The 16,678-nt window shown below is 38.3% G+C and overlaps 1 protein-coding gene across 8 annotated transcripts in view; it reads right to left on the bottom strand.

Moving 5' to 3' along the window:
• TTC3 (tetratricopeptide repeat domain 3) overlaps nucleotides 1-16,678 on the bottom strand; it is a 131,304-nt gene that overhangs the window by 37,812 nt on the left and 76,814 nt on the right. For all 8 annotated transcript variants that reach the window (XM_082722545.1, XM_082722543.1, XM_082722544.1 and 5 more), the window contains 4 exons: nucleotides 7,462-7,508; nucleotides 6,478-6,534; nucleotides 5,652-5,725; nucleotides 3,969-4,130 (listed from right to left, as the gene is read on the bottom strand). In XM_082722545.1, coding sequence (XP_082578671.1) covers nucleotides 3,969-4,130; nucleotides 5,652-5,725; nucleotides 6,478-6,534; nucleotides 7,462-7,508 — 340 coding nt within the window. The remainder of the gene's footprint in view (nucleotides 1-3,968; nucleotides 4,131-5,651; nucleotides 5,726-6,477; nucleotides 6,535-7,461; nucleotides 7,509-16,678) is intronic.

The following is a 16,678-nucleotide window of genomic DNA, read 5'->3' on the forward strand; positions in this document are numbered from 1 at the left end:
CTGAGCTGAAATCAAGAGTCGGTTGCTTAACCAACTGAGCCACCCAGGGGCCCCGCAAACTTCATTTTTAATGAGAAATCTCTAAAAGCAGAAGAGTCTGAAGGAGAATCCTCTTGCTGAGGGTTTTGGCTGATTGGTAGAATTTTGGCTCTACCACCTCTCTAAAGAGAGGGAACTTTCCATTAGGTCATGAATGGTGTATGTGTATTTACTCTCTGCTCTCCATGAGGAATACTAAAGAGAATCATTGAAAAATAAAGCTTTTCCACCTGGATTAAAACACTTAAATACAAAATGGCATAACTAAAAAACAGAGACTACATGCAAGGAAACCACTCTAAGTAATTTGACAATGAGCTTTTCAATAGCTAGCAAGGTAAATGCCAGTGAAGATCTGCTGTATATTACCAAGCAACTAATAAAAGTCATGTTCTTGAATAGTCAAGGATATGAAAAAATCCTCACTATGCATTTTGAGTGAAAAAGGTTATAACAAAGCTGAATTATAGTAAAATCACAGTTTATAAATTTTAAAACCTATGTTTTACACATCTACATTTTAAAAGCCTGAAAGAATATACACCAAAAATTAACTGTGGTTGTATCTGGGTAATAGAATTATTCATAATTTTTATTTTTCCTTTATTTAAAAAAACTCCATAGTAATTTATATTATTAGTTTTACAATCAGAAAAAAATGTTTTCAAAGAAATAGAGCCTACATGTTTTTCCATTAGCTAAGAAGCAATGCATTTTTCAAACACTGAAGTAGAACAAAATTTAATTTAACACGGGTCCCTAGCCCAAAGGAAAACGGTATTATAACCATATTGTGAATAAAATTTTTATAGTCACTATTATTTGAAATGCAACACAAAATGAATTTAATTCTATTTATACATCTTACTAGCCTTGAAAAATCATCTCTGTAAGACACACAGTAGGTCCAAAATACCATAAATATGATTTCTTAATAATCCACCCATCAATGCACATTTAACCGTGGTACTGGTGTGGCTATTTAGCAGACATGACAGAGGCCAAAGCTCTAAAGAAAGATGTTAGATGACAACTGAAATGATGGAGGTGACTCTGCGTCTGACAAGTTACACAAGATTCATCTCTCTCATCATGGCCTGTTCTTGCTCAAAGTCTCAGACTCTGCACTTCAGGACCAGAGACAAAAACTAGATACACAGCATGTGGCAGGAGTTTAAATTTTTTAAAAAAGCTAATTTTGCCAGAGATATTAATAGTTATGTATATATGCACATATAATTTCATAACTGGATGATGACCATCTGGAACGGTCATGGTAGGTCATCCTGCAGTGCTATTACCGTCACTGCCGGCACAGCAGCAACAGATAAGGATGGAGAAAACATTTCAGAAGGCACCCCCACCCTCCTACGCTAGGTGTGGTCCTCTGAAAAAATCACTGTTTTATACAAGCTCATGATTCTTATTTCAGAGTAATTTTATTTGCAGTACACTGTTACCTGACCAATGATCAATTCAGCTCTCCTGCTATTTGCAAGCGGCATAAAAGGACCGTATCTTTACTTTTTCTGCAATCTTCCACAGTGCTTAACTCAAAGTGGTTAAAAAACGCTGGCCAACTAATTAACAGCACTGATGAGGTGTTAGGAAAAGCTAAGTGCAAAATATTATCCATTGAAATTTTAATTTGCTTCAACTATCTAAAATCATAAAATATTAGAACTAGAAGGGCATTAGGTCAATTAAACACCAATCTTTCCAATCCCCTACTTCACCGTGAAATACTTAAGATAAAGTTAAAGCAGTGATCCCAATATTCTTGATTCCCTAGTATTTTTTTTTCTCTACATTCCTATCATAAAGAAAATTGTAGTAGTTTCATTTTTCTTTCTTTTCATCCACTGGCTCCTAAAAGAAATATTTATGTATTTTTTCTTTTTAAAGTTTTTGTTTGTTCACTTAAGTAATCTCTACACCCAGTATGGGGCTTGAACTCACAACCCCGAGATCAAGAGACATGTGCTCCTCTGACTGAGCCAGCCAGGAACCCCTGAAAAAAAATCATTCTTAAGCCCATCATCATATGTCTACTTTTGAAAACTCAAAGAATCAACTGTTTTGAGGTGTAACTTCCTACAACTTCATGACTTTAAGTTCTACCTCAAAATACAAATCAGCTTATTTTTTTCCCTTAAGTTGTTTAACTCCTCTCACTTATAATAGTAATAAATCTTTAAGAAGCACGGTCCTCAGAAAAACAGTTTAGCTTCAGTTCTGGATGTCTGAAGCAAAGCCTATCATACTTTAAGAAATAACTAGTGTAGCTTTAGAGCTGTTTGCATACGTCATCCAGGAGAGTTCTCTGGAAATATGACTTGTTCAGCATTTCAACTCTAAAGAAAAACCGTGAAGAGGAATCTACGAGCGTAACTAGACTGAAAAGAAATAATGCAGCTGGGGAAAATAGGAGGAATGACTAAATTATGGATGAGTGACAGATTTTCCGAGAGAAGAGCTTTTAAATTAGTTTTTTATTGCAGGTCTTAGTCCTCAATTTCTTTTCTTTTCTTTTTTTTTAAGATTTTATTTATTTGAGACAGAGAACATAAGCAGGTCGAAGGGCAGAGCTGGAGAGAGAGAAGCAGGCTCCCGCTGAGCAGGGAGCCCAACATGCGGCTTGATGTTGGAGCCTGATCCCAGGACCCTGAGATCAGGACCTGAGCTGAAGGCAGATGCTTAACCAACTGAGCGACCTAGATGCCCCTCAATTTCTCTTCTTAAGGAAGGTAGCAATGCCTTAATAGCAAGCTCTAAGCAGTTAATTGCTTCCTAGATTTTCCTGAACTCTTTACTCCATTATTTTATCCACCCCACTCAGACGTATTAACTTGTCACTGGACTTATGAGATGCAAAACATCCGCAGCCACCAACAAAGGAACAGTAAGATAAACTCATCATACTACTTGTCAACTGTGTAACTCCACCCTTATCCAAGAGAGATATGTTCCAAAACCACCAGGGATGCCTGAAACCACAGATAGTACTGAATCCTATTTATACTGTTTTGTTCCTACATATACATACCTATGATAAAGTTTAAGTTATAAATTAGGTGCAATAAAAAATTAATAGCACTAATAATAAAATAAAACAGTTACAATAATATACTGTAATGAAAGCTATGTGAATGTGATCTATCAAAATATCTTACTGCACTGTACTCACCATGATGGGGGATGATAAAATGTCTACATGACAAGATGAAGTGAGGTGAGTGATGTAGGCACTGTGATGCACTGTTAGGCTACAACGGACCTTCTGACAATATGTCAGAAGAAGGACCATCGGCTTCTAGAGACGACTGATGGCAGTAAGAGAAACCTTGGAAAGCGAAACTAAGGATAATGGAGGAGAACTATATGCCTTAGAATTCATGATAAAAGATTATGGCTAGAGGACCTGAGGGGCACCTGAATCAGTTAGGTTTCCAGCTCTTGGTTTCACCTCAGGTCATGATCTCACGGGTCATAAGAGCAAGCCCAGTTTCGAGTTCCACGCTCAGCCTGAAGATTCTCTCCCTTTGCACTCCCATCCATGCACATGTGTGTATACGTCTCTTTCTCTCTCAAATAAACAAATATATCTTTAAAAAAAAAATAACATTATGGCTAGAAACTCTTTAGGTCCTATCAGCATATACCAGATAAGTCTTAGAAAATATCTATATTAAGCAGCTCAAACTGACAAAAAACAGTAATTACTAGGATTCTAAAGTTAATAGTTAAAAACACTCAGTTAACTCCGTGTACTACCTGACAAAAGCTGTAAAAGTACTTTTCTTCCCTAAGTTTGTGAGCCATAAAACGATTCCTTTAATAAGCACAATGGACACATATCAAACAACTTGAGATCTTCAACTGGCAGCTTCAATATAAAATAATTTTTGCAGGAATGTTAAACTACTTACTCATACAGAGTTGAACATTTTTGTTTTGGGTTAATGTCCCACAGCTTCTTATTACGGACAACATATTCACTACTGTGCTGCTCATAGATAGCTTCAAATTCTTCTACATCTTGCCGAAGGTGGTCAGGTACCACAAATGGGCCTGCAGGATTTGAATTGCGTCTGTAGATAAAAAAACAATTTTGTGAATCATAAATTTGTGAGGTTACCTAGATAATATTCCAATTTTATACAATTTATAATTTATAATGTAACATGTAAAATTTAAATTTTACAATGCAAAAAAAAACACTACGAGAGAATTCAATGTGGAAAAGTTACCCTTCCACAAATACATATATACGCCTGACTACTGAGTAAGCACCTTTAACTAAGTACCAACCTGGTCCCAAGAGTAAATTTTTTGAAACTCCCATTTTTAGAAGTATAATGTTACATTAATTGTAACTTGTTAAAGAGAAAAATGAAAGATTTTATTATAACTGCTATTAAGTCAAAATGAGATTGAGACACTTAATAATAAAAAGATTTTTCTAAAATATAAGATTCTAGCACTCTAAAAAGATGCGGTAGTTTCAGTGTGAATTCTAAAACCAGGTTTTAATGGCTTTAATTCCTTGGCTCTGTTATTTACAAGCTTCAGGTTCTTGGGCACATCACTCAATTGTACCATTCAATTATACTGTGCATGACAGGTCTCCTTATCTGTAAAATGGACATAGTAACAGTACTTACCTCTCACGGTGGAAGAGTGGATTCAATGAGTTTATATATGTAAAGCCAAAGGAACAGCACCTGGTATATAAGTGCTATCTAAGTATAGGCTATTACTATTTTAATTTAAAATAATTCTTCCATTTAAAGAATCCATGAAAATGACTGTGGGAAAGCAGCTGTTTTGACAACTTCTTTAAGAAATGTGAAAAAAAAAAATGTGGGTTTCTAGTCCCTAAAGGAATGACATAAAAAGGTCACTGCTACTCACTACTTTTATTTCTTCATGTGTCTGTTCGTTTCCTGAAAACTCAGTTTCAACAACCAGACGTAACTGAAAACTGGTCACATCTAAGGCTAAACCACACATCATGTACTACTTCTGGAACAACTTCCTCTCTCCTACTATAGCAAATATGCTACTGATTACCAATAGGACATTTTTTTCACTGAATATTTTAAGGACTATTTTCTAGAATTTTCCCACAGTATCTTACACACAGTAAGTTCCCAAACTGATCTAATAAATGTCATTAGCCCAGTGGTTTTAATGTAGTTTGTATGAATTCTTTTTTTTTTTTTTTAAAGATTTTATTTATTTATTTGACAGAGAGAAATCACAAGTAGATGGAGAGGCAGGCAGAGAGAGAGGAAGGGAAGCAGGCTCCCCGCTGAGCAGAGAGCCCGATGCGGGACTCGATCCCAAGACCCTGAGATCACGACCTGAGCCGAAGGCAGCGGCTTAACCCACTGAACCACCCACGTGCCCCTGTATGAATTCTTAATGCAGACAAGCCACGCCATTAATTCAACCAAGATGGATCACACCAGGTTGTCATAACAGATGCACATCTTTATACAGTGAAGTTAGGGAAATAAAACACAAGTTTAATTTACGTTAAATTAACACAACTTGCTAAGTCAAAACATTTGAATTAAAATGAAGCAAAAATTTTTAATTGTACTTACTTATGATCTTCACCTGAAGTGACAGTCTCATTATTTGTTGTTACTGAAGCTGTTCCAGACCCCACTAACATAGGCTGGTTTAAAAGAAAAATGAAAATGACTTTCCACTTTAGAACTCTATTAAAAAAATTAGTATTAAAACCAAATGCTTATATAAATATGCACGCAAACTGCCAATATATGACTTAACTAAATTTTTCTTGTGTACAGGAACACATAGTAATAAAAGTTACAACAGCCATAAATAAGCCCAAATTAACATTCAGGTAGTATTCAATGCTCTGAAAAAATTTTAAGTCAAAGATAAAAAGGCAAGTTTTTTTTTTTTAATATTTTTATGTGTTTATTTGACAGAGAGAGACCCAGCAGGAGAGGGAACACAAGCACGGGAGCTGCAGTGAGGGAAAAGCAGGGCTCGCACCAAGCAGAGAGCCCGATGCAGGGCCCGATCCCAGGACTCTGGGATCATGACCTGAGCCGAAGGCAGACACCCAACAACTGAGCCACCCAGGTGCCCCTCCTTTTTTTTAAAAAAAAAAAAAGGCAAGTTTTAGTGGAACTTACAAACAGCTGCTCTCATCCTCCCCTAATATTTGTTCCCAGTCTCAACTCCTGTCCCCCTGAGCCCCCACATATACGACAGCCAAGGAGAACCCACCATAAGATAAATATCACCCTATTTATCTCATGGGCTTGGCATGAATTCTAGATTAAATCTTTAAAAAAAGTCTTTCTCTATAAAATGCTTCAAAATATCCCCCCAAATTGGTTAATTCTAATTTATATATTCAATTATTTTATACAAGAATTGATACAGAAAATATACCTTTAAATCTTTTGGCTTCTTTTTCTTGCCTTTATTTTTTATCTTGGAAGAATTAAACTAGAAAAATGGGAGGAAAAAAACAATGAAAACTCAAATAGCAGAATTACAAAGCTCACAATAAAGATATCATAGTGTTTTAGCCACAAGTTGAATATATATAAAATAACAAAAATACTGAACAAAAATAACATTTAGTATGTTAGTGCTAGTGTTATGATCTATAACAGAAAGTAAGAGAATGCTCAATGAGGACTATAACTAAAACTGCCCCATTTTAAACTCATTTTTAAGAAAATTTATGTTATTTTAAGCAATTAATCAGTCTTTTAGAGTAACTCCAGTTATATGCTACTAGCATTTTAATGACATTCCTTTTACTAAGCTAAACTAGACACTCTATAGCAGGCTAAACCTTGGGGGCAGGGTGGACTTAGAAGACATTCAACTTCCCATGCTGTGTTACCTGGGCAGTATTTAACAGCAGATTAAGACAAAATTTCAAGTACAGATGACCTGATACTAAAATTCAGTAAACAAGCATCTTTCTGTCTGAAAACTGCCACAACCTACTAAGAAAAACTCTGTGATTATTTTAACTTGAACTCAGTTTGGAGCCATTCAAAACAAAGTCTCTTTACTTTCCTTACACTGCAAAACATTAAAATTTTAATCATTACAGATAGATTTTCATTTTTATGCCAGGAGAAGACCAAACAACTCCTTCCCTATTTCTGAAATTAACATTTATTAGTTGCAAAACTTTATGGACACTTTCTAATTTAAGCCCCTAAGTTTGCTGTCACTCTAATTCTAAGAGGAAGACTGGTATTAACTTTCTAATAAATGAGCATACATCAGCCAGAAATCCTCCAGATTTGGTTCTAGAACGCCACTGTGATGTAAATAAACACTGGCTTGGGTACTCCTCTCTTCTTTGGCTAACACAAATTAGCACACTACAGTTAAAGGAATCAAGTAACTTACCAGTACATCACCACTGTCTTGTTTCCTTAACACAGTGCAGCGGCTATCTGTAGAAAAATACCGATGATTTGTGAGAAAATGGAAGTTTGCAGTGCCAAACAACACATTAAGCCTTAAAGAGAACCATCCCAGATACTACTATCATCAACTATATTCTACTCCTTATTTGCCTTTGACACTAATTTAGTTTAGAAACCAAGAGCAAAATGGCCCATTAAAAAGAAACGAACCACAAAGAACCACAAAATGTGAATCCAATTCAGTACGATTTGAGTGCTTTCTAGGGATCAAACTCTATGCCAGGTGCCGGGAATACAGAAATGCAAAAATAGTCCCTGCCACAAATAAGCTTGTGTCCTAAGGTGTATTGTGCAACATACACTAACAGGTAAACACCTGTAACCCAGTGTGCTACGTGCCTCAATAAATACAATGGAAACAAAACTAATGAAATAATAAAGTTTTCAAGGATAAAGGCCCAAGGAGAGGTCAGGAAGAGCTTGGTGGGGGAAGGCTATATTAAAGTGAGACTTGAACAGGCAAATGAGTAGGACAGGGCTGGAGGAAATGCCTGAGGAAAGACACAGGCAGGAAAGCACAAGAAGGGTTGCACACCTTCAAGAAATGAGATGCATGTATAGAGGGCAGATGGGGAGAGTAATGATAAACCCAGACAGATGATGTGTAGGCAAAACGAAGCAAGTGTTTAACAAAATCATTACACAATCAGATGTTCTAGAAAAGTCACTAGTGGCAATATAAAGAGGAAGATCTGGAGTGAAAGGTCTGGAGGCATAGAGACCAGTTTGGAGGCTACCAGGATGGTCTAATGATGGAAATATTACTAAGGCTCTGATGTAAGGAAGTGGAGAGGGACAGGAAAGGACAGATCAAAGATAAAGCTTACTGGAACTGGTAACAAACTAGACATGGGGTAATAGAAAAAAGTAAGAAGTGAGATTAATTTCAGGGTTTCCTGCTTAGATACAAGACATAGAACAATATTACTAAGAAAAATTTAGAAAAAATAGATCTCCAGGGATAATAGTAAGTGGGTTCAGCCACACTGCCCTGAAGGGGCCTTTTAGCTGTCTACAAATCAATACCAACAGAAAAATAGTATGCAGAGTTGAAGAGAGGCTGGAATTCCAACAAATTATCATAGCATTGGTGACATTATTGAATACTTTCATTTACAAGACCAGTGGATTCCGAAAAGTTTTAAGAAATATAATCATCCCGGAGAGGAGTCAAGATGGCGGAGAAGTAGCAAGCTGAGACTGCTTCAGCTAGCCGGAGATCAGCTAGATAGCTTATCTAAAGATTGCAAACACCTGAAAATCCATCGGCAGATCGAAGAGAAGAAGAACAGCAATTCTGGAAACAGAAAAACAACCACTTTCTGAAAGGTAGGACTGGCGGAGAAGTGAATCCAAAGCGACGGGAAGATAGACCCCGGGGGGAGGGGCCGGCTCCCGGCAAGCAGCGGAGCAACCACGCACAAAATCAGGACTTTTAAAAGTTTGTTCCGCTGAGGGACATCGCTCCAGAGGCTAAACCGGGGCGAAGCCCACGCGAGGTCAGCGTGGCCTCAGGTCCCGCAGGGTCACAGAAGGATCAGGGGTGTCTGAGTGTCGCAGAGCTTGCGGGTATTGGAACGGGAAAGCCGGCTGCAGAGACAGAGCCGACAGTGAGCTCACAGCTCGGTGTTACCTTGAACCGGTCGCAGGCTCGGTGAGCTCGGAGCACGGCCGGAGGTCAGGCAGACGGGAGTAACTGGGCGCTGTTCTCTGAGGACGCACTGAGGAGTGGGGCCCTGGGCTCTCGGCTCCTCCGGCCGGAGTCCAGGAGGCCACCATTTGTATTCCCGTCCTCCGGAACTCTACGGAAAGCGCTCAGGGAACAAAAGCTCCTGAAAGCAAACCCGAGCGGATTACTCACCCCGGCCCCGGGTAAGGGCGGTGTGATTCCGCCTGGGGCAAAGACACTTGAGAATCACTACAACAGGCCCCTCCCCCAGAAGATCAACAAGAAATCCAGCCGAGACCAAGTTCACCTACCAAGGAGTGCGGTTTCAATACCAAGGAGAGCAGCAGAATTCCAGAGGAGGAGAAAGCCAAGCACGGAACTCATGGCTTTTTTCCTGTGATTTTTTTTAGTCTTGCAGTTAATTTAATTTTTTTTTCATTTTTTTTTTTTTTCTTCTCGCCTTCGGGTAAAATTTTTTTTTTTTTTAACTGTTACCTTTTTCTTTTTTAACGATTTTTTACTAGTTTATCTAATATATATATTTTTTCTTTTTTACATTTTTCTCAGGTGTTTTCTTTTTTTAAAAAATTTTTTTTCTTTTCTTTTTTTTTTCTTTCTTTCTTTTTGAACCTCTTTTTATCCCCTTTCTCCCCACTCACGATTTTGGATCTCTTCTAATTTGGTTAAAGCATATTTTCCTGGGGTTGTTGCCACCCTTTTAGTATTTTACTTGCCCCTTCATTTACTCTTATCTGGCCAAAATGACAAGACGTAAAAATTCAACACAAAAAAAAAGAACAAGAGGCAGTACCGAAGGCTAGGGACCTAATCAATACAGACATCGGTAATATGTCAGATCTAGAGTTCAGAATGACAATTCTCAAGGTTCTAGCCGGGCTCGAAAAAGGCATGGAAGATATTAGAGAAACCCTCTCGAGAGATATAAAAGCCCTTTCTGGAGAAATAAAAGAACTAAAATCTAACCAAGTTGAAATAAAAAAAGCTATTAATGAGGTGCAATCAAAAATGGAGGCTCTCACTGCTAGGATAAATGAGGCAGAAGAAAGAATTAGTGATATAGAAGACCAAATGACAGAGAATAAAGAAGCTGAGCAAAAGAGGGACAAACAGCTACTGGACCACGAGGGGAGAATTCGAGAGATAAGTGACACCATAAGACGAAACAACATTAGAATAATTGGGATTCCAGAAGAAGAAGAAAGAGAGAGGGGAGCAGAAGGTATACTGGAGAGAATTATTGGGGAGAATTTCCCCAATATGGCAAAGGGAACGAGCATCAAAATTCAGGAGGTTCAGAGAACGCCCCTCAAAATCAATAAGAATAGGCCCACACCCCGTCACCTACTAGTAAAATTTACAAGTCTCAGTGACAAAGAGAAAATCCTGAAAGCAGCCCGGGAAAAGAAGTCTGTAACATACAATGGTAAAAATATTAGATTGGCAGCTGACTTATCCACAGAAACCTGGCAGGCCAGAAAGAGCTGGCATGATATTTTTAGAGCACTAAACGAGAAAAACATGCAGCCCAGAATACTATATCCAGCTAGGGTATCATTGAAAATAGAAGGAGAGATTAAAAGCTTCCAGGACAAACAACAACTGAAAGAATTTGCAAATACCAAACCAGCTCTACAGGAAATATTGAAAGGGTCCTCTAAGCAAAGAGAGAGCCTACAAGTGGTAGATCAGAAAGGAACAGAGACCATATACAATAACAGTCACCTTACAGGCAATACAATGGCACTAAATTCATATCTCTCAATAGTTACCCTGAATGTGAATGGGCTAAATGCCCCTGTCAAAAGACACAGGGTATCAGAATGGATAAAAAAACAAAACCCATCTATATGTTGCCTCCAAGAAACTCATTTTAAGCCCGAAGACACCTCCAGATTTAAAGTGAGGGGGTGGAAAAGAATTTACCATGCTAATGGACATCAGAAGAAAGCAGGAGTGGCAATCCTTATATCAGATCAATTAGATTTTAAGCCAAAGACTACAATAAGAGATGAGGAAGGACACTATATCATACTCAAAGGGTCTGTCCAACAAGAAGATTTAACAATTTTATATATCTATGCCCCCAACGTGGGAGAAGCCAACTATATAAACCAATTAATAACAAAATCAAAGAAACACATCAACAACAATACAATAATAGTAGGGGACTTTAACACTCCCCTCACTGAAATGGACAGATCATCCAAGCAAAAGATCAGCAAGGAAATAAAGGCCTTAAATGACACACTGGACCAGATGGACATCACAGATATATTCAGAACATTTCATCCCAAAGCAACAGAATACACATTCTTCTCTAGTGCACATGGAACATTCTCCAGAATAGATCACATCCTCGGTCCTAAATCAGGACTCAACCGGTATCAAAAGATTGGGATCATTCCCTGCATATTTTCAGACCACAATGCTCTAAAGCTAGAACTCAACCACAAAAGGAAGTTTGGAAAGAACCCAAATACATGGAGACTAAACAGTATCCTTCTAAAGAATGAATGGGTCAACCGGGAAATTAAAGAAGAATTGAAAAAAATCATGGAAACAAATGATAATGAAAATACAACGGTTCAAAATCTGTGGGACACAATAAAGGCAGTCCTGAGAGGAAAATATATAGCGGTACAAGCCTTTCTCAAGAAACAAGAAAGGTCTCAGGTACACAACCTAACCCTACACCTAAAGGAGCTGGAGAAAGAACAAGAAAGAAACCCTAAGCCCAGCAGGAGAAGAGAAATCATAAAGATCAGAGCAGAAATCAATGAAATAGAAACCAAAAAAACAATAGAACAAATCAACGAAACTAGGAGCTGGTTCTTTGAAAGAATTAATAAAATGGATAAACCCCTGGCCCGACTTATCAAAAAGAAAAGAGAAAGGACCCAAATAAATAAAATCATGAATGAAAGAGGAGAGATCACAACTAACACCAAAGAAATACAAACTATTATAAGAACATACTATGAGCAACTCTACGGCAATAAATTTGACAACCTGGAAGAAATGGATGCATTCCTAGAAACATATAAACTACCACAACTGAACCAGGAAGATATACAAAGCCTGAACAGACCCATAACCAGTAAGGAGATTGAAACAGTCATTAAAAATCTCCAAACAAACAAAAGCCCAGGGCCAGATGGCTTCCCAGGGGAATTCTACCAAACATTTAAAGAAGAACTAATTCCTATTCTCCTGAAACTGTTCCAAAAAATAGAAATGGAAGGAAAACTTCCAAACTCATTTTATGAGGCCAGCATCACCTTGATCCCAAAACCAGACAAGGATCCCACCAAAAAAGAGAGCTATAGACCGATATCCTTGATGAACACAGATGTGAAAATACTCAACAAAATACTAGCCAATAGGATTCAACAGTACATTAAAAAGATTATTCACCACGACCAAGTGGGATTTATTCCAGGGCTGCAAGGTTGGTTCAACATCCGCAAATCAGTCAATGTGATACAACACATCAATAAAAGAAAGAACAAGAACCATATGATACTTTCAATAGATGCTGAAAAAGCATTTGACAAAGTACAGCATCCCTTCCTGATCAAAACTCTTCAAAGTGTAGGGATAGAGGGCACATACCTCAATATCATCAAAGCCATCTATGAAAAACCCACCGCAAATATCATTCTCAATGGAGAAAAACTGAAAGCTTTTCCACTAAGGTCAGGAACACGGCAGGGATGTCCATTATCACCACTGCTATTCAACATAGTACTAGAGGTCCTAGCCTCAGCAATCAGACAACAAAAGGAAATTAAAGGCATCCAAATCAGCAAAGAAGAAGTCAAATTATCACTCTTCGCAGATGATATGATACTATATGTGGAAAACCCAAAAGACTCCACTCCAAAACTGCTAGAACTTATACAGGAATTCAGTAAAGTGTCAGGATATAAAATCAATGCACAGAAATCAGTTGCATTTCTCTACACCAACAGCAAGACAGAAGAAAGAGATATTAAGGAGTCAATCCCATTTACAATTGCATCCAAAACCATAAGATACCTAGGAATAAAACTAACCAAAGAGACACAGAATCTATACTCAGAAAACTATAAAGTACTCATGAAAGAAATTGAGGAAGACACAAAGAAATGGAAAAATGTTCCATGCTCCTGGATTGGAAGAATAAATATTGTGAAAATGTCTATGCTACCTAAAGCAATCTACACATTTAATGCAATTCCTATCAAAGTACCATCCATCTTTTTCAAAGAAATGGAACAAATAATGCTAAAATTTATATGGAACCAGAAAAGACCTCGAATAGCCAAAGGGATATTGAAAAAGAAAGCCAACGTTGGTGGCATCACAATTCCGGACTTCAAGCTCTATTACAAAGCTGTCATCATCAAGACAGCATGGTACTGGCACAAAAACAGACACATAGATCAATGGAACAGAATAGAGAGCCCAGAAATAGACCCTCAAATCTATGGTCAACTCATCTTCGACAAAGCAGGAAAGAATGTCCAATGGAAAAAAGACAGCCTCTTCAATAAATGGTGCTGGGAAAATTGAACAGCCACATGCAGAAAAATGAAATTGGACCATTTCCTTACACCACACACAAAAATAGACTCAAAATGGATGAAGGACCTCAATGTGCGAAAGGAATCCATCAAAATCCTTGAGGAGAACACGGGCAGCAACCTCTTCGACCTCTGCCACAGCAACATCTTCCTAGGAACAACGCAAAAGGCAAGGGAAGCAAGGGAAAAAATGAACTATTGGGATTTCATCAAGATCAAAAGCTTTTGCACAGCAAAGGAAACAGTTAACAAAATCAAAAGACAACTGACAGAATGGGAGAAGATATTTGCAAACGACATATCAGATAAAAGGACTAGTGTCCAGAATCTATAAAGAACTTAGCAAACTCAACACCCAAAGAACAAATAATCCAATCAAGAAATGGGCAGAGGACATGAACAGACATTTCTGCAAAGAAGACATCCAGATGGCCAACAGACACATGAAAAAGTGCTCCATATCACTCGGCATCAGGGAAATACAAATCAAAACCTCAATGAGATATCACCTCACACCAGTCAGAATGTCTAAAATCAACAAGTCAGGAAATGACAGATGCTGGCGAGGATGCGGAGAAAGGGGAACCCTCCTACACTGTTGGTGGGAATGCAAGCTGGTGCAGCCACTCTGGAAAACAGCATGGAGGTTCCTCAAAATGTTGAAAATAGAACTGCCCTATGACCCAGCAATTGCACTATTGGGTATTTACCCTAAAGATACCAATGTAGTGATCCAAAGGGGCACATGCACCCGAATGTTTATAGCAGCAATGTCCACAATAGCCAAACTATGGAAAGAACCTAGATGTCCATCAACAGATGAATGGATCAAGAAGATGTGGTATATATACACAATGGAATACTATGCAGCCATCAAAAGAAATGAAATCTTGCCATTTGCGACAACATGGATGGAACTAGAGCGTATCATGCTTAGCGAAATAAGTCAAGCAGAGAAAGACAACTATCATATGATCTCCCTGATATGAGGAAGTGGTGATGCAACATGGAGGCTTAAGTGGGTAGGAGAAGAATAAATGAAACAAGATGGGATTGGGAGGGAGGCAAACCATAAGTGACTCTTAATCTCACAAAACAAACTGAGGGTTGCTGGGGGGAGGGGGTTTGGAAGAAGGGGGTGGGATTATGAACATTGGGGAGGGTATGTGCTTTGGTGAGTGCTGTGAAGTGTGTAAACCTGGTGATTCACAGACCTGTACCCCTGGGGATAAAAATATATGTTTATAAAAAATAAAAAATTAAGAAATATAATCATCCCTTTAAATGAAATGAGATAAAACTGAAACTATCTGGGATAAAAGTGAGAAGCAAAGCTACTGGAGGAGAAAATCTGTTGGGATGGCCAGTCATTTGGCTGGTGGCTTCTGACTCTATGACTAAAAGCAGAGGAATAGTCATAGCCAGATGGACTACATTGTTAGGGTACAAAAAAAAAAAAGTGCACTCTAAGAGGGTGTCCTTTTTAGTTATTTTTGTTGTGTGATCCAAGCATCAGGTTTTATAAGCTCAATCACCAAACAGCATTTTATTACCAGTAGCAGCAAACTGATGGCAATAAATGCAGGCTATCAAGTAATATGTTGCCTCCAGTCACAAAGCCATCTATATTTGAATGTGCTCCTTCCTAAGAACCACAACAAAAGCAATCTTTTTAGTTCCTTTTACATATGAACTTTATAATGTATGATACTTTGGTACAGGGCCAGATCTTTTAATGTGCCCTTTAAAAAAAAAAAGCATAAAATTTAAAAGTCTAACTCCTGACAGTCAGTAAATCAGATGCTGAGGAATGAGGAAGGAAAAGTAGGGAAGGGGGGTATCATAAGACACACATGTAGTACCAAAGATAAGAAGTTAAAATCAGGGGCGCCTGGGTGGTTCAGTGGGTTAAAGCCTCTGCCTTCAGCTCAGGTCATGATCCCAGGGTCCTGGGATCGAGCCCTATATCAGGCTCTGTGCTTAGTGGGGAGCCTGCTTCCTCCTCTCTCTCTGCCTGGCTCTCTGCCTACTTGTGATCTCTGTCAAATAAATAAATAAATTTTTTTTAAAAAGTTAAAATCAATTTAGAATCTAAGAATATCAGAATTTTGAAGCAAAATGGGACTACATAGACCACGGGCTCCAAATCCTATCATTCAATGATAAAGAAACTAAGATCCAAGAGAAGCTAAGGAATTAACTACTAGTCATCCTATTCTGCTCAACTGGACTCCATGCTGCTACCCAAACATGTACCCAACTCCCCTCGACCCCATGTCTCTTAAGTCCAATGTTCAGCTACCTGACTACACTCACATTCACAGCTCCGACTCGAGCTCTGCACCAAGGCTTCACCTTCCCAAGGAAGAACACTAGTGCCTGATCCTCCATTTCAACCACCAGCACCTTTCGGGTCCTCTCTTACTGAGCTTATGTCCACATTATAGTTATTCGTATATTCATCTCATTCCCTTTTCTACGATATAAGGTCCTTAAGGGCAGGAACTAGCATAAGCATTTCTGAGTTAACACCCAGCTTGGGCAGGAGCCTTAAAGCAGTAGTAAAAACAAGGTTTTTAGTGAACTGAATGAGAGAAGAAGCTGGGCCACAGCCTACTTTCCTGACTCCCCATTCTAAGTTCTTCTCACTACAACAGCTATGCTATTTCTAGATTCTGCAAACATCACCTCCTCTGCAGGGCAATGTTTTCTTGAAGGTTACAATTTAAACCATTCACTGATAAATTCTGTCCATTTAATAAACAACCTTTGCCATGATACTGTCAATGTATCTAAGATGAGAAGAGCAGGTATCTTATCAGTGTAACCCACCCATCTGAGCATCCCTACCAAACTTAGCTCAACAGAGTAAAAACATGACA

This window comes from Mustela nivalis (assembly GCF_964662115.1).
Source record: "Mustela nivalis genome assembly, chromosome: 1".
Classification (NCBI taxonomy): domain Eukaryota; kingdom Metazoa; phylum Chordata; class Mammalia; order Carnivora; family Mustelidae; genus Mustela; species Mustela nivalis.